The sequence below is a fragment of the Gobio gobio genome (assembly GCF_949357685.1).
Source record: "Gobio gobio genome assembly, chromosome: 22".
NCBI classification, from domain to species: Eukaryota; Metazoa; Chordata; class Actinopteri; order Cypriniformes; family Gobionidae; genus Gobio; species Gobio gobio.
Genome location: NC_137118.1, coordinates 10,111,815 through 10,138,491, shown reverse-complemented (window position 1 = coordinate 10,138,491; position 26,677 = coordinate 10,111,815). Strand labels below are relative to the sequence as shown.

Below are 26,677 nucleotides of genomic sequence, written 5' to 3'. Positions count from 1 at the left end.
AATTTAGATAAATAAGCAAGGAAGCTTTGTAAAACTGTGATGGCCCGCATAGAAATCAAACTCATGCATTTCATTTCCATAAACACATTGCAATGTTTATTTGCTGTAAGGTATTATTGTTCTTTATTTGAAATAAAACAAAACATAATATTTCATAAATTGTACTGAACGCATTAAATTAAAATGTGTGCTAACACCTATCAAAATAATTCTAAGAGCATGCTAAGTGAACCAAAACACTTAGGGACACTTTTGGAGAGGATATATAAAGTATTCCGAGTTATTGGAAACAATAAGCAGAGTTTAATTCTAACAATCTGTTCCCATCCCCAGATGGTCTTTAAACAAAGTAATGTGACACATAAAGCAGATGGCTCTTTACTCATATAGCTTTTGCACACTTAGTTCATTAAATTAAACCCTTTCAATGTGATTATCTTTCCCAGAGAGCCTCCGAGAGCCATAAATCATCCTCCAGTGGCCTACTTTAATACGTACCTGTGATATAGAAGCTGACAAGCCGATTCTGATCAGAGCTGTCCCCGTCACGAGTGCTCAGCACTGAAACCACCTCCCCCAGCGGGTCACTCTCTCGCACAGCACCTCTGTAGTACTCCCTCTCGAAGGTAGGGGGGTTGTCGTTGATGTCTGCTATTGCCACGGTCACTACAGCTGTGGAGGACAGTGAGACACCTTCACCTAGATCAGACGCCACCACGTTGAAGGTGTAAGATGGACACATCTCATGGTCCAGGTCACTGAGAGTGGTGATCCAACCGGTCTTGCTGTCAATAACAAACATAGCACTGGAGACAGATTTAGATCCACTCGCTTTGTCCTGTTCTTGGTTTAGGGTCGGGCCAAGGCTGTAATTAACCTGTCCGTTAGAGCCCCAATCAGGGTCAAGTGCTCGTACCTGGATAACCCGTGTACCCCTAGGCATGCCCTCCATAACCATGGCCACATAAGAACTGGTTTCGAAAAATGGTTTGTTGTCATTCACATCCAGCACCTTCACTTCTACATCTACTACAGACATAGATTCAACCAGCGCCTGCCTCATGGTGGCAGCAACTTTGAAACGGTAAATGTTGATGAGTTCATAGTCAAGGGGGTTAACAAGCCTTAGAAGTCCAGTTTCCCTCTCAACCAAAAATGTCCCACCCTGGTTACTCTCCCCAGTCTCTCCATTTATCATAGAAAATGAGGCAGTCTGACCGGGACTTAAGTACACTGATCCCAAGGCTGTTCCAACAGGTGTGTCCTCTGGGACCGTGTAAGAGTACTGGGGCTGGGTGAAGGAGGGCACATTTGCATCAGGTGGTAAGACGTGAATAAATGCAGATACAAGGGAATGTTTGGCTGGGACCCCGCCATCAGTAGCCTTCACAAAAAAGGAGAGGACCGTTCCTCTGAGATGTGCCATGCTTCCCTTTGTGACCATCCAGCCACTGTCAGGCTCAATCTCCAGCACATCTACTAGAGGAAGCCTCGCCTCACTGTACAGTGAGTAGCTAACTCTGCCATTGTCACCAGCATCTGGGTCCTGAGCCTGGATCTGAGTCACCAGCGATCCCATTGGCATGTTAGCCTTTATGCTAACTCTATACTCCATAGCCCTAAAACGTGGAGCATTATCATTCTCGTCAGCAAGAATTACCCTAACGGTGCAGAAGGATGCTCTTCCCCCACCATCAAGTGCCATCACAGTTAGCACAATGTCTCGGTTCACTGGGTTCTCTCTGTCCAGTTTCTGAGCTGTCGTTATTAGGCCATCGGCTCCTATGTAAAACTGAGTCTTTCCAAGGTCATTGATAAAAGAAAACCTGATCTGACCAAAAATCCCTGAGTCCTCATCTGTGGCACGCACCTGAATGACTTTGGTACCTGCAGGGGCATTCTCGCGCACCTCCGCCAAGTAGAACCTTTGACTAAAGACAGGGCTGTAAAGGTTAGCCCCCACGACTCGAATGTTCACCTGTGCAGTGTTGGTGAACACCCCATCCGATACAGACACATTGAGGTTGTACGCTGTCCGCATACCCTGTCTGCGCTGGCTGGACAAGGAAATGACACCTGTCTGGGAGTCTATTATGAAGTTCATTTTCTCATCTCCAGAGAGTATGCTGTACCTCAAACTCTCAGCATCTGAGCTGTCTGCATCAGAAGCCTGGACACATGTCACAATGTGCCCTCTGGGAGCTAGTTCACTCACAAAAGCTTCATAAAGTGGTTGGCTGAAGGACGGTGGGTTGTCATTCACGTCACTCACCAAGACGGTGACAGTGACCTCACTGCTCTGGGATGGGGAACCGTTGTCTGTTGCCCTAATGATAAAGCTGAAACTTGGTGCAAGTTCGTAGTCCAGAAGACGGCCTGTTACCACGAGTCCACTAGTGCTGTCAATTTGGAAGTAGTCTGTGCTGTTAAATCCATCAGAGAGGATCTGATAGCTAATCACATTGTTTTTGTCAGAGTCCTTGTCTGTTGCCAAGAGCTGTATCACGCTAGACCCGATCATTGAGTTTTCTGACAAAGTAGTGGTGTATGAGGCATTGCGAAATGCAGGGGCGTTGTCATTTACATCCACCACGATTATGTCCACATCTACTTCGGATCTGGCTCCAGTGAAAGTGTCCGTAGACCTGACGGTTAGCCTGTAATAAGGTGTGGTCTCATAGTCTAATGGATATATGACACTAATCGCACCACTGTTGAAGCCAATGTCAAATTGAAAGGAGGGATCCCCTTCCACAATGGTATATATAATGTTTTGACCCTCTGGACTGGTGGCATTTATGCATAAAACGGGAGTGGACACTGCAATGTCCTCTCTTACTGATATGCCATAAAAAGACTTGTCAAACACAGGCATGGCCTTGTTCACAACTGTAACTGGAAGGTCAACAACAGTGAACAAGGAGGGGTAGCCTGCATCACGTGCAAGGACGACAAGTGGATATTCAACATTGGACAAGTCTGCGTCAAAGGCCTTTTTAAGAGTAAGTTCCCCAGTGAGCTTGTTCACCTCAAAATGTGGATGGTTCTCCTTAAGCTCGTAATACACAGCTCCATTTATCCCTTTGTCCAAATCTGTCGCAGACACCTGGAAGATGGATGAGCCAGGTTCTGCGTCAACCTGCACAGCAGCATAATATGGAAGGCCTAAAAACTCTGGGGCATTGTCGTTAACATCCTCAACTTCTACTCTGACGGTTACTCTAGCAACTCGCAGCTGGTCGTATTCTCTCCTCACCTCTACCGCCAGCTCATATAGTTCCTGCTGTTCTCGATCGAAAAGGACTCCTGTAGTTTGAATGACCCCTGATGTGGGACGAATTGTAAAGAGTGTCCCTGCATTCAAAAGAGTGTACTTTAGCGGTTCATTTAAGCGGTTTCCTACAGCATTTACAATGCTCACTGTGGTAATGTTCACACTGTTCTCCATTACAGAAGAGGAGTATGAGGTTTGACTGAAAAGGAGGCCACTGTCCATAGCCTCCCTGACCAACACCGTCACAAGTGCTGTGCAAAAGTACCGCCCATCTGACACTTTGACATTGAAACGATAGCGGTCTTTGGAGAGTTTATTGTTTTTGACTGTGAGGACACCCGATGATGGATTCATTTCGAAGTGCTCCAAGTTGCTATCAGCCAAAGAATACATCAGATCAGTGGACATGTCTGGATCAGTGGCTTCTACTCTCAGAACCTCAACCCCAACATATGTTGGAAGAAGCAACACAGTGTCATAAGCTTCTTGTGAGAACTGAGGGGGAGAGTCATTGATGTTCACAATCCTGATTAGGACCTGGGCTGGCTTCTCAGCTGTTAGCTGAGGCCTGCCACTGTCCCTCACATTAACAGAAAAATAAAAAGCACTGAATGTTTCATAGTCCAGTTGGGCTATAGTTCTGACTGAGCCTGTTCCCGAGTCCACAGTAAAGAACAATTTAGCTGTGTCCTCCACAATCTGGAAGACCAGGAGGGCATTGCGATTCTTGTCAACATCTGTGGCTTCAATTACTAAGGGCTTTCCATCCTCACTCATCACCACACTATTGACAGGGGCTGCCTCACTGATGGTCCCTTTATATGTGAGCTCCTGGAAAACTGGAGTATTATCATTTTCATCAACAACCTGGATGCAGACAGTGACACTGGAGGCAATCCCAGCCATGTTGACAGCCTGAATGGTCAGCATATATGAGGAGGTCATCTCAAAGTCAAAATCCCTTTGTGTTGTGATGACACCTGTGTAACGATTAATTTTAAACCTCCTTTCATCATTCCCTTTTTTAATGTCATAAATCAGGGTGGATCGACTAATTGCACAGACCATTATGACAAAAGTCCCGACAGCAACATTCTCCGTAATCTCAGCCTGGTATTCTTGTTGGGCAAACTTTGGACTGGAGAAATCCGACAGAGAGATGGCAATCCTAGCAGTAGTGGTGCTACTTAATGCCGGTGTACCTCCATCAGTGGCTGTCACAGTAAGGGTATAAAAACCCACAGTTGTAAGGTCCAGCTCTCTGGCTACTGAAATGACCCCAGATAGTGGATCTATTCCAAATAAGCCACCAGTGTTGCCTGAGAAAGGAAAAAAAATGACACGCGCTTGTCAGTTCATCATGAACTGGCATTTCAGGTAAAGGATATATCAAAGATAAATCTTAAGACGCATGACATGTTAAAAAAATGAGCTAATGAATCACACCCAGCGACACAGACAATCAGTTTTACTCGAAACAGCTGAACAATGGAAATGTTATCAGGGAGTGTAATAAATTCAAGAGCATAGCACACGGTGTTTACCTGCATCAATTGAGTAAACTATCTCCCCGTTTCTCCCAGAGTCTCTGTCTAGTGCGATCACCTGCAAAGCTGACGTTCCTGGTGGGGCCGACTCAAACACTGTACTGTCATAAATAGTGCGCGTAAAAAAGGGTGGCTGGTCATTGGCATCTTCCAAAGTCACAATAATCCGTGCCAAGTCCCTGTAATATGGAAATTCTTGATCTTTCACCTAAAAAAAAAAGGAGTAGAGACAGGGCGACAGACCTGAAGAGAAAAACTAATAGTTTTGCATGGAAAAGATTTGTGAGGAAACAAGCAAAAGAGGAAAAAAAGAAGTAAAAAAAAGACAGCAGACAGAAAGTAATAGTTAAAAATGCAAAATGTCAAAATATAAATTCTAGAATGCTGAGCTATATTTATGATTTTCTAAAATACTATATACTGTAAAGATCAGATACAGCGGGGTTCAAGAGTCCACACTGTTTCAAAATGTAATTAAGACCAGGAAACAAATAGAACATTTTTAATTTTGAACAATAAAAAAGATATATATTTATATATCAAAATGAATGGTAATTTAGATTATAATATATTATATTATATTACCCCACTGTATGTCACATGTGAAATGGTCAGTTTCAGCTTTGAAATTACTTTCTACAGCTTTGAATAACTAATCTACCAATATATTGCAACCTCAGTACGACAGCATAATACAAATCTTGTTTCTTACCATAATAGTAAGGATGTGTTGAGTGCGGACCTCATAGTCAAGTCGATCTGCTGTGTACATGACACCAGTACCAGGATTGATCCTAAACATCCGCATGCTTGCCGGATCAACGCTGCCATGGATGGAGTAGCTCAACTTTGCCCGTTCATCCTTGTCCCTGGCCCGGACTCGCAAGACCTCGGTGTCGGCTGGCGTATCCTCAGACACCAAGACCTCATATATACGCTCAGAGAAAATGGGAGTGTTGTCATTGCCGTCCAAAACCTTTATGTAAACCTGTAGATACAGGGGACATCAAGTCATTGTTAGCTTTTCACATAGAAATTCATCTAATTTAAACAGATACCTACAAGTAATCTACACTGTTGCAATATGCACTGATGTCAAAACAGCTTAAATAAGAGATAGAAAATGCGCATGCTAGAGTGACAATACGGAGGTTTCTGGGACACTGGAATACTCAGCAGCTCCTGGCATATCTGAAGACATATTCAGTGAAGATTATAAAGATATCTCTTTCACACTGCAAACTTGCATTGATAAAATTAGATAAAAGCTGGCACGCTGCATAACACCTTAGAGATGTTTCTCTCTGAGTTATTTCAACCACAGCTGCCAGAAATACTATTTTTGCTAGTTTCTTGCAAAGTTAGCAGTCTTGACTCTGTTAGAAAAAGTTTCAGGATGTTTATACAATAAAAATATACCTGTGTAGTGGCGGCGTTTGTCCCATCTGTCACTTGTACTGTCATGTTGTATAGCGATTGCGTCTCTGCATCTAGAGGTCTGGCTATTACTATGGTCCCCATTCCTCTCTGAATATCAAACGGACCATCATAGTTTCCTGTTGTACCAAGAAATCAGTTAGCATGACCTGAAAAATTAAAAGTGATGGAAAATGCATTGCATGCATTTATTTATTCGACGAAGAGGTAAAGGTTTAGCAGAAAAGGATCAAGGTGAACACTCTACCAATCAAACTGTCATGCAGTTTTACTCTGCTGTGAGAAATAAATTTTTTATGTTTCACAGCGATTCATCAAAGTTTCACAGCATTCGAAACATCAACCGCTTTATGTTGGGATCATTCCCATCAGCCTCGGGTCTCTTATCTTCGACTCCCACAAACATCTGTGTCAGGTACAAGCCTCTTCCCGGCAGATTCTCAAATCATTAATTCAGGTCCATTCTGACGGATAAGGGCAAACTTTCTGAGCATCTTTAGTATTCATTGCATGCATCTGTTCCAATTCCACTCAATTTCCACTGCACTTAAATGAGATCAGAAGACCCAAAGTCTGGAAGGTATCTCAGCACTCAAAGTGTTTACAGGATTGAGCTCTTCACGTTTGTCCTGCGGCAAATGGGGTTTTTAAAGCGAGTATCTAAAAGTATCAGATAAACTAGCCAAACCTTCACGCTCAGGAAAATAACTACAAAATACTGACAGTTAGCCTACCACTGTCAGATGAACAGTTTCCACCACAGGAGCTCTGTGGGATATAAAACATCTCCCGTGATGTCCTTCCACCTTCTCAGAGACCGATCCAGATGAATGGAAAGAAAAAGAAAACAGAAAATTGACATGGATGTCAAGAGCTCATATTAAAGGGTTAGTTCACCCAGAAATGAAAATTCTGTGATGAATTACTCATGTCGTTCCAAACCCGTAAGACCTTCGCTCATATGCGGAATACAAATTAAGATATTTTTGATGAAATCCGAGAAGTTTCTGAACCACCCATATGCAGCAACATCATTGCAACTTTCAAGGCCCAGAAAGTGGTTCAACCTTAAAGCTACACTGTGTAACTTTTTTTAGTCTATTGTTAGCTAAAAACACTTAGTTCTTTCAAAAATATATGTGCTCATTAATGTATATTTACTTCTTTCAAGTAATAAAGTATTCTCGTAAGTTTATAATATGCCATTGAAAATACATAAGGTAATGGGATCTAACGGTGGTCGCCATGTTGCCCCTCCATTTTGAAAGTACATTAGCCAAAGAGGGACATACCCGTAAATTCAAGCTTCGCTTTTCGCGTTTTAACCGGTTTTAACACTCGATGGCACTGTACAAAATTCTCTGCCTCGCGCATGTGCGCGTCAACTTGTTCAGACTTGTCTGGTGCATGCGCCGAGAGTTTTCATCTCAGCAGCGTCCAGTAACAGAGTTATACGGAGTTTTCCTGGCTTGTTTATTCCTCAAAAGTCTGTTTTTCCTTGTGTGGTATTTCTGTGCTCGTAAGTAATAATAGTTATTGTCATTGTAGATGTGTTTCAGAGTGTGTCATCGCGTAATTCAGTTGATGTCACCTCAGAAGTATTTTTGTGTCAACATAGGGTACAATAGCGTAATGCTCACCTATTTGAATAATCATTCAGTTATTTTGTTATCAACAATGTTTATTCGTTTATAGAAAATATTTGCTTGTAATGTATGTTGATGGAAATATGTATCAGGTCTGATCGGCATATTAACAATTTATACAGAGCGCACGGCAGTGCTAACGTTAAAGCTGCGCACACACTTTTGTAATCCGACACCGCTTGTTAGCAGCAGCTGCGGCAGCTCCGCTCCTTTTAATGCAGCTGCCTTTAGCGCCTATATATGGTACAATAAGCTCTGGTTTACGGTTACATTATACAAATGTAACTTATAAGTATAGTTATACAGTTCTTAACTGTGTATGTATATTTACCATCCTTATTTGTTCTCTCACAGAAACCACATTTATGTACATATCCACGCAAACCTGTTTATGCCTTGCAATTGGATGACTGAATAAACATTACTATCATCAAAGTTCACTCTGGATTAGCTGCAGTTCTTTCTAGCCGAATAATTAGGCCAGTTGAGTTCCAACCATCCCACTGCGCACAGAATATCCCACAGGCACCGTGTCGAATGTGGACGAGGTCGAACTGGAAGCCATGTTAATCTTGGACTAAATCGGCCACCGTAGGAGTTGAAACGAAATCGGAATTGAGAGGAACAGAAACTAAAATTCACTGGATGGTCATATACCTTTTCACCACTAGATGGGGGAAAATATCACACAGTGTAGCTTTAATGTTATGAAGCAACGAGAATACATTTTGTGCACAAAACCCCCCAAAATTAACGACTTTATTCAACAATTTCTTCTCGTCTGTGTCAGTCTCCTATGCAATTGACGTAGTAAACACAGTGCAGAGCTTCCAGGTTCTGTCAACGTTTGTTTTTTTTAAGGAAAATTAATTCTTTTAAAGGGATAGTTCACCCAAAAATGAAAATTAGCCCATAATTTACTCACCCTCAAGTCATCCTTGGTGTATATGACATTCTTCTTTCAGACAAATAAAATTGGAGTTATATTACAAAAGTCCTGGCTAATCCAAGCATTAGAATTGGATTTGTAGTTGCTCTGTTTTTGAAGTCCATAAAAAGTGCATCTGCCCATAAAATAACGTGCTCCACGCGGCTCCGGGGTGTTAATAAAGGCCTTCTGAAGCGAATCGACGCATTTGTGCAAGAAAAATATCCACATTTAAAACTTTATCAAGTAAACTTTCGGCCGACCGCCTTCCGTGGAAAAGTGTTGAATGTTGAAAGTGAAACTCAAGATGCGTACGTGACGTCATGATGAGCCTACCTGGTCGCGTTAGTCTTTCGATCGGCAGGGGAACTTTCAACAATTTTTCCATAAATTGAACAGGGAAGGCGGTCGGCCGAAACTTTACTTTATAAAGTTTTAAATATGGATATTTTTCTTACACAAACGCATCGATTCGCTTCAGAAGGCCTTTATTAACACCCCAGAGCCACGTGGAGCATGTTATTTGATGGGCAGATTAACTTTTTATGGACTTCAAAAACAGAGCACCTATTAATCCAATTCTAATGCTTGGATTAGCCTGGACTTTTGTAATATAACTCCCGATTTTATTCGTCTGAAAGAAGAATGTCATATACACCTAGGATGACTTGAGGGTGAGTAAATTATGAGCTAATTTTCATTTTTGGGTGAACTATCCCTTTAAGGTATGTAAAGTGTTAATGACACAGTTTTACAAGAGTTTTATTGAATCTGCCATGTCTTACTGTGTCATTGTATGGTTTGATTGTATTACCTTGTCTAGTAGAAACAGAATGACTAAGTTAATTAAGACTGCATCCAGGGTTATCGGAGTTCAACAGATATCACTTCAAGACATTTGTTAAAAAAGACAATAATTATTTGTGATAATTAATTCCCCTTCCCATCCATTATATAGAGAGTTTGTTGTACTTCCATCAGGTCGCAGATATAGAGCAATTGGGGGGAGAACGAGGAGGTTTAAAAACTCATTCATACCAACTACTATTTCTATGTTAAATCAATTGTAATCATGGGTAATATGCTGTCAATTTTGTGACTGTATAAATGTGATGTGTGTGGCACCTGTGCAAACTAAATTTCCTAACGGATGAAATAAACTTAACTGAACTGTGTCAGAACGGCATTGGCTGACGCTGTTCACGTGAGCACAACGTTGTGTGTGAGCACAACGTGATGCAGACGCAAGAGCTGGCCAATTATGAGGCGGCGTTCTGATGTAGAACCTGGAAACGCTGTACTGTTTTTACTACATGAATAGTGTAGGATAATGACATTGAAGAAGAGATCGTTGAATAAAGTTGTTATTTTTGGAGTGTTTTGCACACAAAAAGTATTCTCGTCGCTTCATAACATTAACGTTGAACCACTGTAGTCACATGGACTATTTAAATAATGTCTTTACTACCTTACAACCAATGACATTGCTGCTTAAGGCTGGTTCAGAAAGCTCTCGGATTTCATCAAAAATATCTTAATTCATGTTCCGAAGATGAACAAAGGTCTTACAGGTCTGGAACGACATGAGGGGGAGTAATTAATGACAGAATTTTCATTTTTGGTTGACCAACCCTTTAAGCTAAACAAAAAACAACTTTTTAAACGCATATTCATTTGGGAGCTTTCCAACTAAATAACACAAGCAATGCCCCCACGTGGTACAACATCTGCAATTCTCAGCGAAATCTCAAATACTGAGAGGGTTTAAATCAAGATGACCCTCTTTGCATATTTTAGTTGACTAACTCCACCATCCATGCATCTTCTGTTGTCCAACTATAAGCAAAATATATAGGTGCACATGATAAATATGTAGAAGAGCTGTAAGCAACGAGCAAATGGAGTAAATCATTGTCAGCATAGCTTACCACAGATGTCTACTCCTTTAAATTACATTTACATTTATTCATTTATCCGCACGGTTTTATCCGAAGCAACTGAGGAATGCTACAACACAAGCATTTCATCCTAAGCAGACAGTAACATCAGTAATATTACAGACATTAAAGTTTGCAACCCGACTTAATTTATGACTGGAACTGCAGCATTATTGATGCTCACCAATGATGTCAAACCATAAAGGAGTAGCTGTCTGCCAAACTGAGACCATTCCAACTGACTCGTACACTTTGGAGTTTTCCGCCACTGTGAAGTTGTAAAAGGCTGCGGTAAATCGCAAGGCTAGTGGCGAAGGCACGGGCTTCCGAATCCATTCAACATGCAAACGGGTGGTCGACCACTTCTGAGGGGTCCCATTGTCAATGGCTTTTATCTGAGGAGGGCATAGAAAATATGAAGTGGAAAAGGCTGAAAACTTTAAGCTGCTAAAGCTGCATATAAAAAAATGTGATATGTACTGAAATACCCGTCTGTCTGGTACTTTACCGTGAGAATATCATAGCCACCAGCCGTGACCATCTTCCTGGAAGACACCATGGCTGTCTTCGCATCAATAACGAACTTGCCATCATCATTTCCATCCACAATGCTGTATGTGAGATCTGCATTGGACCCTTCGTCTCGATCGTAGGCGAAGACTCTGTAGACAGGGTCACCCCGTTTGTTACGGTCCCGCTCCGGAAGGATGATGCGGTACACCGACTCTTTGAATTCAGGCGTATTGTCATTCTCATCCTGAACATGCACTATCACCCAGACAGTGGACTGCCTGAAGATCCCTCCTCCATCCATAACTGTAACCTAGATAAACACATATAAATACAATTATGATGAAAATGCATAGCTTGTGGAGAAGTTTTAACTTCAGGCCAATATTAACAGGTCAAGGAGAGACGCGCGACATGAAGCCGATACTCTCAAACTTTTTGTCGCCTAATTGGGCTTGAACGGTATACACATACCTATGGTGTCAAAGTGACCATGTATTTGCAAGTGTAAATGGTAATTGATGTCTAGAATGTAATCAGTTGAGAAAGATAACAAGCTCAAGTATAATGGATCCGTGCAGTCGGTCTTAAAGTGACAGCATCCAAATTTACCTGCTGTCGTTATTAAAAGGGTACTTCACCACTGGAAAGATGAATGTGTATTTGAATTGGGTCATGTATGTAGTAGAAATGTGAAATTTTTAGAAAGTTGGAGCCCTCTAAACTGAGAAAAGCCAGAAAATGTATTTTTGGCTCATATGAATGAAAGACAACAACTCCCAGAATGCACTTGCTTTACTGCCCCTCCCTCTGCCACTCCCACTGGTTACATCACTTGCCCACCGAGGTACCACCCCACTGTCGTTTTGATTTTTAAAGTAATAAAATCATTTAGTTTAGTTAGTGAACAGACACTACAATTAAAAACTGAATGTGTCTGGCACGTTTTCAGTTCATGCCTATGGAAGCTTAAATTTCATAGGAATTCATTGAAAACACTCGCGTTGCTCTGACCGCTCCGATATGAATGCCCGATTGGCCATGCGCATTTACATTCTGTGAGTTCTGTACATTCCTATGGACGGGTTGAAAACACATGGAACTAACTCCTACTACTGGCTGTAGTCTCTAGCCTCTGGCCTATTTAATTTACACAGTAAAGACTATGCATTGTTTTTTATACATTTGATTACTTTATACATTTTATGTAGCATTTCTTATTTCTAGTGCTTGAAGTTTTTCAGATAGGTCTATTTCATTTATCACTGTTTATGGACTCACTTTATATTAGGTGGCCTTAACTACTGTGTACTAACATTTTTAATTAATCATTTGATACAATGCACTTAATGTGTACATACATGTTTTTACATTGTACTTACATTTAAAAAAAATACCTGCATGTAATTACGTCTGTAATTAATTTCTGTGGTTACATTTGTAATTACACAGTTGGCACTTCCCTTACACCTAACCCTACCCTTAAACTTATCTATATCACCGCACCTGTCCCTAACTCTACCCGTATCCCACCTCAATATCAGCAAAGGTGTTTTTGCAATATAATTTGAACACAGTAAGTACATTGTACTTATTTTTTGATGTAAGTACATAGTACTTAAGGCCACCTAATATAAAGTGGGGCCCTGTTTGCTTGTCCTCAGTAAGCTTTTTTAGGCTAGTATTAGTTTTTTAAATGTTATTGAAAATAGTGATAATAATTATGAAGTTTCAAGGGTATCAAAAATTTATATCAACCATATTTAAAGCAAAATGACTTTATCATGATATAAAGTTATCGTGAAATAAAATTACTCATATCGTCGTGATATAAGATTTTGGCCATATCGGCCACCCATACACTGAAGACTGGAGTAATGATGCTGAAAATTCATTTGGCATCACAGGAGTAAATTACATTTTAAAATATATTAAAATGGAAAACAGTTATTTTAAAATGTATTAATATTTCACAATATTACTGTTATTTTAGATCCAATAATTGCAGCCTATTTATGGTTATTCTTTGTGCAGCATCTGCACAAGTACCTTTACATTTCATTTTTCATTACCTTTGCACTACAAAATATTTAGCAATAACATCGCACATTGAGTATTTTTTATTTCTATCCTGTAACTCATCCCATACCATTTTGACTATAAAGATGAAAACATGCACACAAATTAACTATTTTTGATGTACAGACATTAAAACTCAAATTGAAGGAGGGACTCAAGCCATAACTAGGAACTTCAGCGTGGGCTCTTTTAACTTGGGGCCAGTAAGTGACCACTTAGCAACTACCTAGAACACAATAGCAACCCCACAGCAATATGCCAAAAAAACACTCAAACACCTTAGCAACCTCACAGCAACTCTACATCTATTTGTTGTCAAGAGACATAAAAAGGCTTTAAAAATATAATATAAATCTGTCAGTACTCAATCTATTTTAAAATAAATGAATAGAAAAATAGATCAACTCAGTCGCATTCTTCAGAAAACAACGCAATGAGCCAACTGATCTCACTCTTCTACATGGCGCTACACTGGAGATTCCCAAAGCTTGATCAGAGACGGGTCACAAAAAGAGGCCAGGGGCAAATTACACCACAGCAGATCATGAAAGCCTATATGGACTAAATCTTTAATGGGGACCGTTCGCAGTCAGAGCGGACACACTGGAGACGCTGATGCCTGGGCTGCTCTCTCAAAGCAGGCACCTTGAGGCGCTTGATGGAAGATATGAACTTTGAAACAAGAAGCATTCTGCCGAGTGAATTATTATTTAGTGAACACAGAAATCAATGGCCCTCATTCCTCTCTGTCCATGTAGAGCAGGGATCACAGGGAGCCACACCCCACCCATTGATCAGCGGTACTGTACTGCCCTCATTGACGGATCAGTAATTTAAGGGCTGCTCACCAGACTGTATGAAAATTTGCACATCTGCACGTGTTTTGGTGTTAAATAAGAGTCCTTGGTCAGTATGCGCTGGCTTTATCCTTTCTGTTACTCATAATGCAGGTGTGGGCGAGTCGTTTGCTGTACTATCACGTGGAAACATTGTTGCATTTTGTGTAAAGCCATCCCTCCCTCGATATTACAACTGCTTCCCCTTATATTCCAATTAAATTCAATCAAAATTCAATAGGTCACTGGTAGCACCTCTCTATTTTGTTCAACAGAAAATGTGTTCCTAAAATAGATCAATAAATTAGTCAGTGTGTGTATCCTATATGATAATCAATACAATACTTCATTTTAAAGAAAAAGGTCACCCCAAAATGACAATTCTGTCATTTACTCACTCTCAAGTTGTTCCAAACCTGTATGAATTTCTTTGTTCTGCTGAACACAAAGGAAGATATTTGGAAGAATGTCTGCCAAGCAGATCTCAGACCCCGTTGACTTCCATAGTAATTTTTCCATACTATGGTTTTCAATGGGGGGGGTGAGATCTGCTTGGCAGACACTCTTCCAAATATCTTCCTTTGTGTTCAGCACTGAACAAAGAAATTCATACAGGTTTGGAACAACTAGGGTGAACTATCCATTTAAAGGGTTAGTTCACCCAAAAATGAAAATTCTGTCATTAATTACTTACCCTCATATCGTTCGACACCCGTAAGACCTCCGTTCATCTTCGGAACACAAATGAAGATATTTTAGTTGAAATCTTATCTCCATTGGCATAATGGCACTTTACACTCTCAAGACCCTTAAAAGGTACTAAAGACGTCGTTACAAAGTCCATCTCACTACAGTGGTTCTAAAATAACTTTATGAATCGGCGAGCATAGTTTTTGTGCGCAAAAAAACCCTAAATAACGACTTACATAGTGATGACGATTTCAAAACAAGGCATCATGAAGCTTCGAAGCGTTATGAATCAGTGAGCCGAATCATGATTCGGATCGCGTGTCAAACCGACAAACTGCTGAAATTTGGCGATTCAAACCGCTGATTCGACTCGCTGATTCATAACGCTTCGAAGCTTCATGAGGCCTTGTTTTGAAATCGTCATCACTATGCAAGCCGTTATTTAGGGTTTTTTTGCGCACAAAAACTATTCTCGCCGATTCATAAAGTTATTTTAGAACCACTGTAGTGAGATGGACTTTGTAACGACGTCTTTAGTACCTTTTAAGGGTCTTGAGAGTGTAAAGTGCCATTGTGCCAATGGAGGCCTTTCAGAGCCATCAGATTTCAACTAAAATATCTTCATTTCTGTTCCGAAGTTGAACGGAGGTCTTACGGGTGTCCAACGACATGAGGGTAAGTAATTAATGACAGAATTTTCATTTTTGTGTGAACTAACCCTTTAACTTTATCTGTAGTTCTATAATATTTTCAGGACTTGTGACTATGGCGAGGTGGACGAGCGAGAGACATGGGAGGAGCGAGCGAGATCGGTGTGCGTGATTGAGAATGAGCGTCACCTGCTAGGCACACCGGTCTCGAGTCCTATCATGAGGGAGCACGGAGGCATATAAGGACGAGCGACACCAGTGAAGGACGAGAGAGGACCAGGCCTGGATTTTAAGTTGTGTTTTGTTTATGTTTGTTTTGTACGTAGGCGGCAGTCGTCTGTAAGGGGCTGCCGCCGGTTATGTTATTTTGTTGATTTATTTTATTAAAGTCTTTTAAATGTTCGCCGGTTCCCGCCTCCTTCTTCCCACACGAACAAACTACGTTACAGTGACTATTCATGGGAATACACAATTTCACCATTTCCTGAACTGATAAAACTGCCAAAAATCAAATTTTCTTGCAGTCATTTGTTCAATGTGTTAAAAAGGAGACATTTTGAAGAATGGACATGCTCCTCTTTTCCATACAACGATAGTTCATGGCAAGCTCACAAAAAAACCTGCAATTTTTTTTTGTAAATGTAGTTTGATGTGGGCTAGATTCCTATTACTATTTCATTGATAATCTTTCTCTCCGTTAGAGCTCACAAACTAATTTACGCTCATGTTCAAATTCAAATGGCTCATCTTAACATGTCTTGAAATAGAATGTCATTTGACAAGAGCTTAAAGTATTTTGTGTTTTTTGGAGCTTGACAGCCATTGTCACCATGAATTGATTAAAGTGGCCATATTATGCAATTTCTCTCCTAATTTTGATTTGGAGGTCTCCTACAACAGGTTTAAATGCATCAAAGGTCAAACAACTTGACAGATGAATCAATCTCATCTGAGCTACTCTGCTCTGATTGGCCAGATGGCCTAGTCTGTTGGGATTGGTCTACCGCGTACAGCGTGTGTCGGAAGCTAAACGCCATACCTGAACTTCAGCTCTGGAGGCTTTCAAAAGCTCAGTGATTGTACACACTGTAAAGACAGTAATGATGATGTCGATTTTACCATATCAATCAGAGCACGAGTCTGATTATGAAATATTGGAAGAACTAGTTATTCAACGCGAACCTCCATCCTAAGGACGACTTGAGCAGGGCGTTTCTCAGTGATACGCTACTCATTTTGAGGAACATCATTATGAGATGTTGCAACTGTAATTCCTCACTGTCCGCATTAACAAGTGTATTTCCAGCAACAAACCCATGTGTATACTTCTAATTTATTGCGGTGTACATGCGGGAACTGTATCAATAAAAGGTGCATACGTTAGCCGAGCACTAACATGAATGACTGATGTAACAAACGTTTGTAAAACAAATCTTGCTCCATCCTTTATCTTTACGCAAAGTAGTGGTAATAGACAAAGTTTTAGGTAATAGTGTCCCACAGCTGATTTGCAGTAGTATTTCAGTAAAACGGTTATAACGTGAGTTAGCCGGTTAGCTGGAAATTTACACAATATAAAACACAAAAATACGCATTTTGAACACTCGGTAGAAAATATATACATCAATAATTATTCAAACTTACAGGTTGTGATTCTGAGGAGCAAGCTGATCCAAAAAAACCTGGGTCAGTACCCATCTTTCAAGAGCAAGTGTTTTTAGAATCCCGCGTAGAACTTGGGATTTGAGAAGCAGTTGTCAGTAAAATGACGTTTGAGGGCAGGTCAAGTTGTTTGCGGACGGACAACATACGACATAGGTGGGCATTATGCAAATGTAAGTGGGAATCAAATTACAAACGAGACTCATTTAGGCGGTTCAGAGTCGATTCTGTCTTTTGGGAGACAACTTTATTTATCGCGCACTTTCAACTTTGCAGAACATTTACATTCACAAACAGCTGCTACACACTGCATGAAAGGGAATATTCGTAAAACCATAATAAGGGCACTTTAAAGAATGGGAGCATATGCATTCTTTAAAATTATTCCTGAATTCCAGAAAAAAATAACAGCATGAGTTCTGGAATGACTGAGTAAAGCAATGTTCCATTCAACTCAGAGAGTTGTAACATAGTTCTGTACTTTCAAAAAACCAATAGAATGTCATTTGAAGTCAGACCTCCAACTTGGAACTCTCTGAGTTTGCAGAGATGTGAGTGTATGAAAGCACTGAAGACTGAAGTAATGATGCTGAAAATTCAGCTTCACCTTTAAAGGGATAGTTCACCCAAAAATGTATTTACTCACCCTCAAGCCATCTTAGGTGTATGACATTCTTCTTTCAGACGAATACAATCGGAGTTATATTAAAAATGTGGTTAATCCAAGCTTTATGAAGGCAGTGAATGGCAGCCCAAAATTTGAAGACCAAAAAAGGGCATCTATCCATTATAAAAGTAATCCACACGGCTCCAGTGGATTTACGGAGAAAGTGTAGCGCCTCTCGCAGTTAAAAATGCTTACGCTAGGTCCAACGTCATCGTCATGCCATTTATGCTTTTTCCGTAAGTTGAATATGGACGGCAGTCCCCTGGAAGCTAGATATTTTACTTTATAAAGTATTAAATATGGATATTCTTCTTACAAAAACCCATTGATTCTCTTCAGAAGGCCTTTATTAACCCCCTGGAGCCGTGTGGATTACTTTTATAATGGATGGATAGACTTTTTTGGGCTTCAAAATTTGGGCTGCCATGCACTGCCATTATAAAGCTGGGAAGAGTCAGGACTAGGGCTGAACGATACATCGAATTTTCATCGTCATCGCGATATGAACTCGCGCGATGAACACATCGCAACAGACAGCCTGACACGATGAATAAGGGAAAACAGTTTATTACATGCGCCAATCTGAGTAACGTATTCTGAATACTTGGATTACTTCCACATTGAATTGCATTTTATAAGTGTAGGAATGTGGCCATCAAATCCTGCTTACTAAACATATATTATAAAATATTTAGCTGCCGTCAACGGGGCCATCGGCTCTTGGGCTGGTAAATCAGCGCATTGGAGAATGTAAAGTTGCACGTCAACTAAGCAGGGCACCGGCGGTGGTCGGCCAAAACACCTTTTTCTGTTTGTGAATGCTGTTTTACGTGAATATTAATGACACGAGTGAAGCACAAAGCTTCATTTACAAAATAAATAATAGGTTTGCAATTAAATGTTACATCGCAGCCATGGAAACATAAGGATTCATGCCGAACGAGAGAGGAAGCTTTGTGTGGTGAGACAAATTTAAGATTGCTTGCGTTTTGCTATCTGGTCACACGATTTTCCTCGAATTTAACAATAGGCTTACTCCATTTTATTCTACTGGACTTGGAATCTCTTATTTATTCTCCCAAATCCTCATGTACGTCTCTCACAGGGGATTAAACGTGTCTTCCTTGTTTGATTAATTTAGGAGTAGCCTAGGCTATATTTGCATCATTTACTGTGGTAAAGTAGAAAACGGAGTAGGACAGATACATTTTACTTCAAACTTTACTTTATTTAACACAGTTTGTGCTTGCTATTAGATTGGTCAAATGTATGTGTAGCCTATAGCGTATTTCATTCACGCCGGAGATTTTTGGTTTCGCTTTCTCTCACAGCGCATAATCAAACAAAGCCTCAGTTCTTGATCCTGCGGAAGATAATTTCGTTCTTCACATTTTACTACAAGTAGCCGATCAGTTTTGGAACATCAGGAGAAAGCATTAAGATATCAGAAAACAATGCTTCTTTCCTGCTCGTGTCTTCCCTTTCAGCGCAAAGAGGCATGACGCACGTCTGTGAGGAAATATAAACAAATTTTTTCTTTAACTAATATTTAACTATTTATATTTCGATTATTTACAGATATTTATTTAAATGTTTTACAGGCTTTAGTATATTGTTTCACTGACGGAAGTAGGCCTACTAAAATAAACACGCATGTTTGAGCCTTTTTTTTTTTTTTTTTTCAAAATGTAGGCTATTTAATTGAGGTAGCCTATATAAATATATATATATATATATATATATATATATATATATATATATATATATATATATATATATATATATATATATATATATATATATATATATATATATATATATATATATATATATACACGTCAATCTCAATTAAATAGCCTACATTTTGAAAATAAAATATATAAATGAATAATATATTTAACGAATATATAACGAATTTATATAATTTAGGCTATATAAAAAAATATATATATAGGCTTGCGTGCGTGCATGCGTGTATAGCCAGCACCCCAACCACCGCGGCCCTGCACAGTTGCACTGCCGTGTTATATTTCGTTCTCCCTTTTCTTTCTTTAATATGAAATGCTGTTTGAATTTCCAAGATAGAAACGTTTTATTGCCCTGCCCCTGGCTCTGTTGTTCTGGCTCCATCTCTACCTCTAGCTCCCGCTGCTCCTCTTCCGACTGATCACGCAAACTGTGAATTTTTCGGTTTTCATATTGGGACGTTCTGAGAAATGCATTGAGTTGCCTTAATTTATTTAGAGAGTAAATAAACTCATGAAACAGAAGTAGGCTATGGTTAATGTCATCCATTGATTTCAACAATGTAACTGTATTCTAAATATCAACTATTTAAATTGTAACTGTAACGGAATACAGTTACTCATAATATGTATTCTGAATACGTAATGCCATACATGTATTCCGTTACTGCCCAACACTGAACACTACCTATTAAAGCACTAAGACATGGGAACAGTATAGCTAACATTCACATTTGAATATTTATCGCAAGTCATATCGTCATCGCAATATTAAACAATGTTATCGCACATCGCAGCTTTTCCTCATATCGTGCAGCCCTAGTCAGGACATATTTTAGCATAACTCAGATTGTATTTGTCTGAAAGAAGATTGTCATACATCTAGGATGGCTTGAGGGTGAGTAAATCATGGGCTAATTTTCATTTTTGGGTGAACTATCCCTTTAAGGTACAATCAGATGGGTTATGTATACAGTACCTCTAGGAAGTGATCTGCTTGTTGCTCTCTATCCAGTTTCCTTGAAGTCGTAGTGATGAGTCCTGAAAAACATTTATGTTTTTAAAAATGACAAAATTGAATAAGCAATAAACTTCCATGTGCAATGTAAGGGTTGCAACGATCAGTGAGGAGAGCCGCTCCACTCGAAAATGATTAATAACATGTCAGCAAGGGTGCATAAATTTACACAACATTGTTTGTTTATTTCAGAAGGGGAAAAAAATAGCAGCTCCAGACACAAGTGCCTAACGTAAACTCACAGATGGCATCTAGTGCATGCATTATTTTCCAAACCCCGGTGGCAGTAACTAGGCTTTAAAAACACTTCAGTGCTGACGGAGCAGCAGAGATTGAGAACAGGAAGACATTCCTGAATATGAATGCTTCCTTAAGGCATAAGACATCTGGAGTCTGAAGGTAAATAACTTTAAGCGGGTCTATGGGTTTAACAACAATTCCTGCTGTGGACATATTGACAAGCTGCAGAAAAGAAATAGAGGGGACATTTTTTTACCCACCCTTATGTATTACAAAGACGGTATTAATTCCCTTCTTCCGTGGATCAAAAAAAAGGAGAAATTCTGAAGAATGAACTCAAATTTCAGTCAGTTTCTCATTCAGAGCTTCCACATCAGTTGTATGAATAATTTTTATAATACTTTTTTTGGTGCTTTTTCATCCTTTTTTAATTGAGAGCTTAAAGGGTTAGTTCTCCCAAAAATGAAAATACCCTCATGTCGTTCGACTCCCGTAAGACCTCCGTTCATCTTCGGAACACAAATGAAGATATTTTCGTTGAAATCCGATGGCTCAGAAAGTCCTCCATTGGCACAATGCACTTTACACTCTCAAGACCAAAGTCCATCTCACTACAGTGGTTCTACAATAACTTTATGAAGCGACGAGAATAGTTTTTGTGCGCAAAAAAACCTAAATAACGACTTATATAGTGATGACGATTTCAAAACACTGCATCATGAAACTTCGAAGCGTTATGAATCAGCGAGTCGAATCATGATTCGGATCGCGTGTCAAACCGCCAAACTGCTGAAATCACGTGACTTTGGTGAACCAAACCGCTGAATCGACTGATTCATTACCAGGGGCGCGGGAAGTGGGGGTGCTGGGGGGGGGCTGCAGCACCCCCTGGTTTCAAAGGATTGCAAATGCAATGCAAATTTTTGTTCATTTACATTTATTCATTTTTAGAATTTAATCATTTATTTGTAATAAACATTTTAAGTGGCCCATTAAAAAGTATTATTTATATGTTGAATTTTGTTTTTAAAACATACATGAGGTCATATTGTGACCGTTGCTGTGTGTGCGTAGAAAGAGCGGTAATATTTCCTCCAGTGGAGAGCGCCTTTCTGGAGATTCGGTTCATTTCTGAAGCTCATTCCGCTCAGCACCACTCACTCAACCCAGAACTCCCTTTGTGATATGCTGGATCAAATATAGGCTATCTGAAATAGTCAGGGCTGCCCCTGACTAAAGTTTTTTTTTTCCTTTTTTCTAGTAGTTGTTCATTTAAGCTGTTGTTCACGCAGCGCCGCCGCCTCCTTGTCATTGTCTGTTATAGGCTATTTGCTTATTATTTAAATCCGGGCAATTTGGTTGATAAAATATTTATTAAAATTAAGATACAATTTATACAAAACGAAATTCAAAGGCTTTCAAAAAAACAAAATGTATTGCAGTGTTATTGATCTTATTGAAGACCCCCGTCTTCTGACATAGGCTATTATACATCTTGTGTGTCCTGTTCACTTTTCAACTTACATTTGATAAAAAAAATAACATTATAATGTTTAAACTGAAACTAAATACGTGTTTTAATGGCTACAAGCAGTGTTGGGTGTAACTAGTAACTAAGTAATTAGTTACTGTAATTTAAAGGGTTAGTTCACCCAAAAATGAAAATTATGTCATTAATTACTTACCCTCATGTCGTTCGACACCCGTAAGACCTCCGTTCATCTTCGGAATAGAAATGAAGATATTTTAGTTGAAATCTGATGGCTCTGAAAGGCTCAATTGGCTCAATTGGCTCAATGGCACGTTACACTCTCAAGACCCTTAAAAGGTACTAAAGACGTCGTTACAAAGTCCATCTCACTACAGTGGTTCTAAAATAACTTTATGAATCGGCGACAATAGTTTTTGTGCGCAAAAAAACCCTAAATAACGACTTACATAGTGATGATGATTTCAAAACACGGCCTCATGAAGCTTCGAAGCGTTATGAATCAGCGAGTCGAATCAGCGGTTTGAATCGCCAAATTTCAGCAGTTTGGCGGTTTGACACGCGATCCGAATCATCATTCGGCTCACTAATTCATAACGCTTCGAAGCTTCATGAGGCCGTGTTTTGAAATCGTCATCACTATACAAGTCGTTATTTAGGGGTTTTTTTGCGCACAAAAACTATTGTCACCGATTCATAAAAATATTGTAGAACCACTGTAGTGAGATGGACTTTGTAACGACGTCTTTAGTAACTTTTAAGGGTCTTGAGAGTGTAACGTGCCATTGAGCCAATGGAGGCCTTTCAGAGCCATCAGATTTCAACTAAAATATCTTCATTTCTGTTCCGAAAATGAGGGTAAGTAATTAATGACAGAATTTTCATTTATGGGTGAACTAACCCTTTAATTACTTTTCCCTTGAAAAAGTAAAGAAAAGGGATTACTCTCATTTTTTCTGTAATTTAATTACAGTTACTTCTGATGTAATTTAACTAAATACTAAATACAATTATATATAATACAATAATGGAATAACATCAACATTTAAAGTCTAACTTTAAAATACACGTTTTATGTATCCTTCTAAAATGTGTAATATACTTGACATACAGAATAATTGATGTAGTTTTATATTATTTATTTGAATGAATTAAAAGAACCGTTTCATGTCTATCCTTGAATCGCTTAACTAGTCAAGGTTGATATAGATTTGGGAAGTAGCCTAATTAGTAATAAGTAATTAAATACTCTTTGGAGAGAGTAATTTGTAGCTACAGTAGGCTAATCTAATGACAATATTGAAGATGTAATTAGTAACTAACTAGTAATTCATTACTTTTTTAGAGTAACTTACCAACACTGGCTAAAAGTATAGTAGGCTACAGAGAAATGTCATATAGGAGCGGGATTTGAGCGCACGTCATTTTACCGGTGAGTGGTTCATGACATGAGTGAAGCTCTGCTCACATGCTCTGGTAAGGTAGGCAGGTTTTTTGCGTCAATTTGTATTTCCTGTCACTGTGCAGGCTCTTTTATTGTATATGACTGTATGACGTTTAATGTAGGCCACAGTCCATTGCATTACAACCCCCCCCCCCCCCCCCCCCCCCCCAAAAAAAACACAGCACCCCCAACCTAAAACATCTTCCCGCGCCCCTGTTCATAACACTTCGAAGCTTCATCATCGCTTCATAAAGTTATTGTAGAACCACTGTAGTGAGATGGACTTTGTAACGACGTCTTTAGTACCTTTTATGGGTCTTGAGAGTGTACAATGGAGGCCTTTCTGAGCCATCGGATTTCAACTAAAATATCTTCATTTGTGTTCTGAAGATGAACGGAGGTCTTATGGGTGTCGAACGACATGAGGGTAAGTAATTAATGACAATTTTCATTTTTGAGTGAACTAACCCTTTAAGTCCCCATTTACTGTGAAATCCTCCTTTTGATTCTCTTATATACTAGCCTGACAAGCCAGACCCACATCAAGATGTTGGGTCTGGGAACACACCATTAGCAGGGCTCAATCCGAGGGGCGGGATAAACAGTTGTCTTAGAAAAATTCCCTCTGCACGCAAAAGGATAGCGCTACAACAAACAAGAGCAACGAAGAAGGTGAAGCGGAGCTAGTTGATAGATGAAACTTTTGCCGTATCCGGTCAGCAAAACTCAGAACGGCACTGAAGTCATTCTTAAAAAAGGAAGATGTGTTCTTTGTTCTTTTCTCAAAGAAAAGCTTAACTCCAAGTCTTCCATAGTCGCGGCCAAAGCCGATTCGAAAGACTGCTGTTCGCCAGCTTCTTTGTTTACAAGTAGCACACGGAACCGCGCAACTCTGCCGTCATTATGTTAAGCCCGCCCACCGACTCTATACACGATGTGATTGGCCTGACTAGAGTTTGGTTTTTCCAGCTCGCAAGCCAACGGAGAGTTGCTAGACACCCTGACTGCAAATTATATTTGCTGCCGCTAAGGTGTGTCTAGATTTCTAGACTACTTATAAACGTATTGCAAATTTCAGCATTTTAAAGGACACCGTGACCATTTTAGCAAGTCCCCATTATTTACCTGAAATAAATAAATTGTACGTGATTTCAGAGCTGAAATATAACCATGGCAACAAAGAACTCCTGATGGCACAGGTTGAATTGCACTGCTGGAATCCACAGTACTCCCTAATGGGTGTCACCCAGAGAGACTCAATTAGAGAAATTAGAGAAGCCGTGAACTCCCAGAGCTCATGAGGAACACAATGGCTGTGAGGAAAGTGTAGAAGAAGGATTTTTACTCAGAAGCCATCCATTTAAATATACTGTAAAGATATTCTTGGGAGAGCATTTGTAACTAAAATAAATTGTAAAAGATATGACTCTATTAGAGGCAAGCACTCTAAACTAATAATCAAACATGCACTCTCTATTTTCAGGGTGCAGTAATTGGTTGCTGGCTTAGTCACAGCGCATTTGTTTTTATAAAAGAGCTCACAATGCAATTTATCTGAACACTTAGGCGGAGTTCAACAGGCAATCACAAAAAGAGAGCTAGATAAGTGGGGAGCAATTACAACGGCTTTTGCCAGCAGTGGCTGAAGCTAAAGTAGGATCTATGACTGTAGTCCGGGGCCAAACTATAAAACGTTCAAGGTTTGATACCTTTGGGTTGATTCAACCATAATTTCATTCCCTTCCAGTTTTTGTTTTTCTTACATTTCATCCTCGAGCACTCACACTGGTCCAAAGACTTTCATATAGAGTGTATGTCAAGGAGAAATACAGCATTACTTCTCTCCTCTCCACATATCAATGCATGCAACACGCTCGCTCACATCTCATTATATATATTGAGTTAGATTTATTGAGCTTAAACCTCTGTATTCCAGTGTAAATATGTGCTGCCACATGCCGCCTTGGAGGGATTTGCCAATACTAGAATGAAAAGCTTTCCTGCTGGCACCAAACCTTGTTTAATTAATTCACTGACTACTGCTGCATACATAAGCTCCCATGACTCACTTCTTAAATGACAAGGAAAGCAGCACCCCGGTGTAATCAGCAGTGCAGCATGCACCCAGCATGCCATGGGATCAGAACTCTGCATGTGTGTTAACTCTTCACACTAGAATGTCCTGACACTGAAGCAGATTACAGCCTGTGCTGCTCAGTTTGTTTAGTAGTACTTGTGAAAGGATCTGTGAAAGCAATAGGAGGTTGGACTGGGAGACACTGCACTGAAATTTCAAAGGAAAATATGATCAAAGATTATTTTCTTGCAAATACAGAAGAAAATAAATTACTATAATTTATATTGTATTAATTATATTATATTATATTATATTATATTATATTATATTATATTATATTATATTATATTATATTATATTATATTATATTATATTATATTATATTATATTATAATTATATTATATTATATTATATTATATTATATTATATTATATTATACACACCGATCAGGCATAACATTCATGAATTATGCATCCTGCCATGTGTTCCCCAGGTAAGCGACGCACACACACCCGGCCATCCACGTGATGTAACGTGATTCATCAGACCAGGCCACCTTCTACCATTGCTCCGTGGTCCAGTTCTGATACCACGTGCCCACTGTTGCCGCTTTCGGCGGTGAACAGGGGTCAGCATGGGCACCCTGACTGGTGTCTATGGAGCCCAATACGCAACAAACTGCGATGCACTGTGTATTCTGACACATTTCTATCACATGGTCCAGCCTTTGCTCCCAACGTGCATCAATGAGCCTTGGCCGCCCATGACCCTGTCGCCAGTTCACCACTGTTCCTTCCTTG

At 39.7% G+C, this 26,677-nt stretch overlaps 1 protein-coding gene across 1 annotated transcript in view; it reads right to left on the bottom strand.

The window, feature by feature from the left end:
- The window catches only part of fat3b (FAT atypical cadherin 3b), a gene marked incomplete at both ends in the record, with an annotated part of 99,971 nt that overhangs the window by 58,917 nt on the left and 14,377 nt on the right, over positions 1-26,677 (bottom strand). The window contains 8 exons of the mRNA XM_079804179.1: positions 499-4,593; positions 4,819-5,029; positions 5,534-5,809; positions 6,241-6,377; positions 6,993-7,064; positions 10,954-11,164; positions 11,278-11,592; positions 20,588-20,649. Coding sequence (XP_079660305.1) covers positions 499-4,593; positions 4,819-5,029; positions 5,534-5,809; positions 6,241-6,377; positions 6,993-7,064; positions 10,954-11,164; positions 11,278-11,592; positions 20,588-20,649 — 5,379 coding nt within the window. The remainder of the gene's footprint in view (positions 1-498; positions 4,594-4,818; positions 5,030-5,533; positions 5,810-6,240; positions 6,378-6,992; positions 7,065-10,953; positions 11,165-11,277; positions 11,593-20,587; positions 20,650-26,677) is intronic.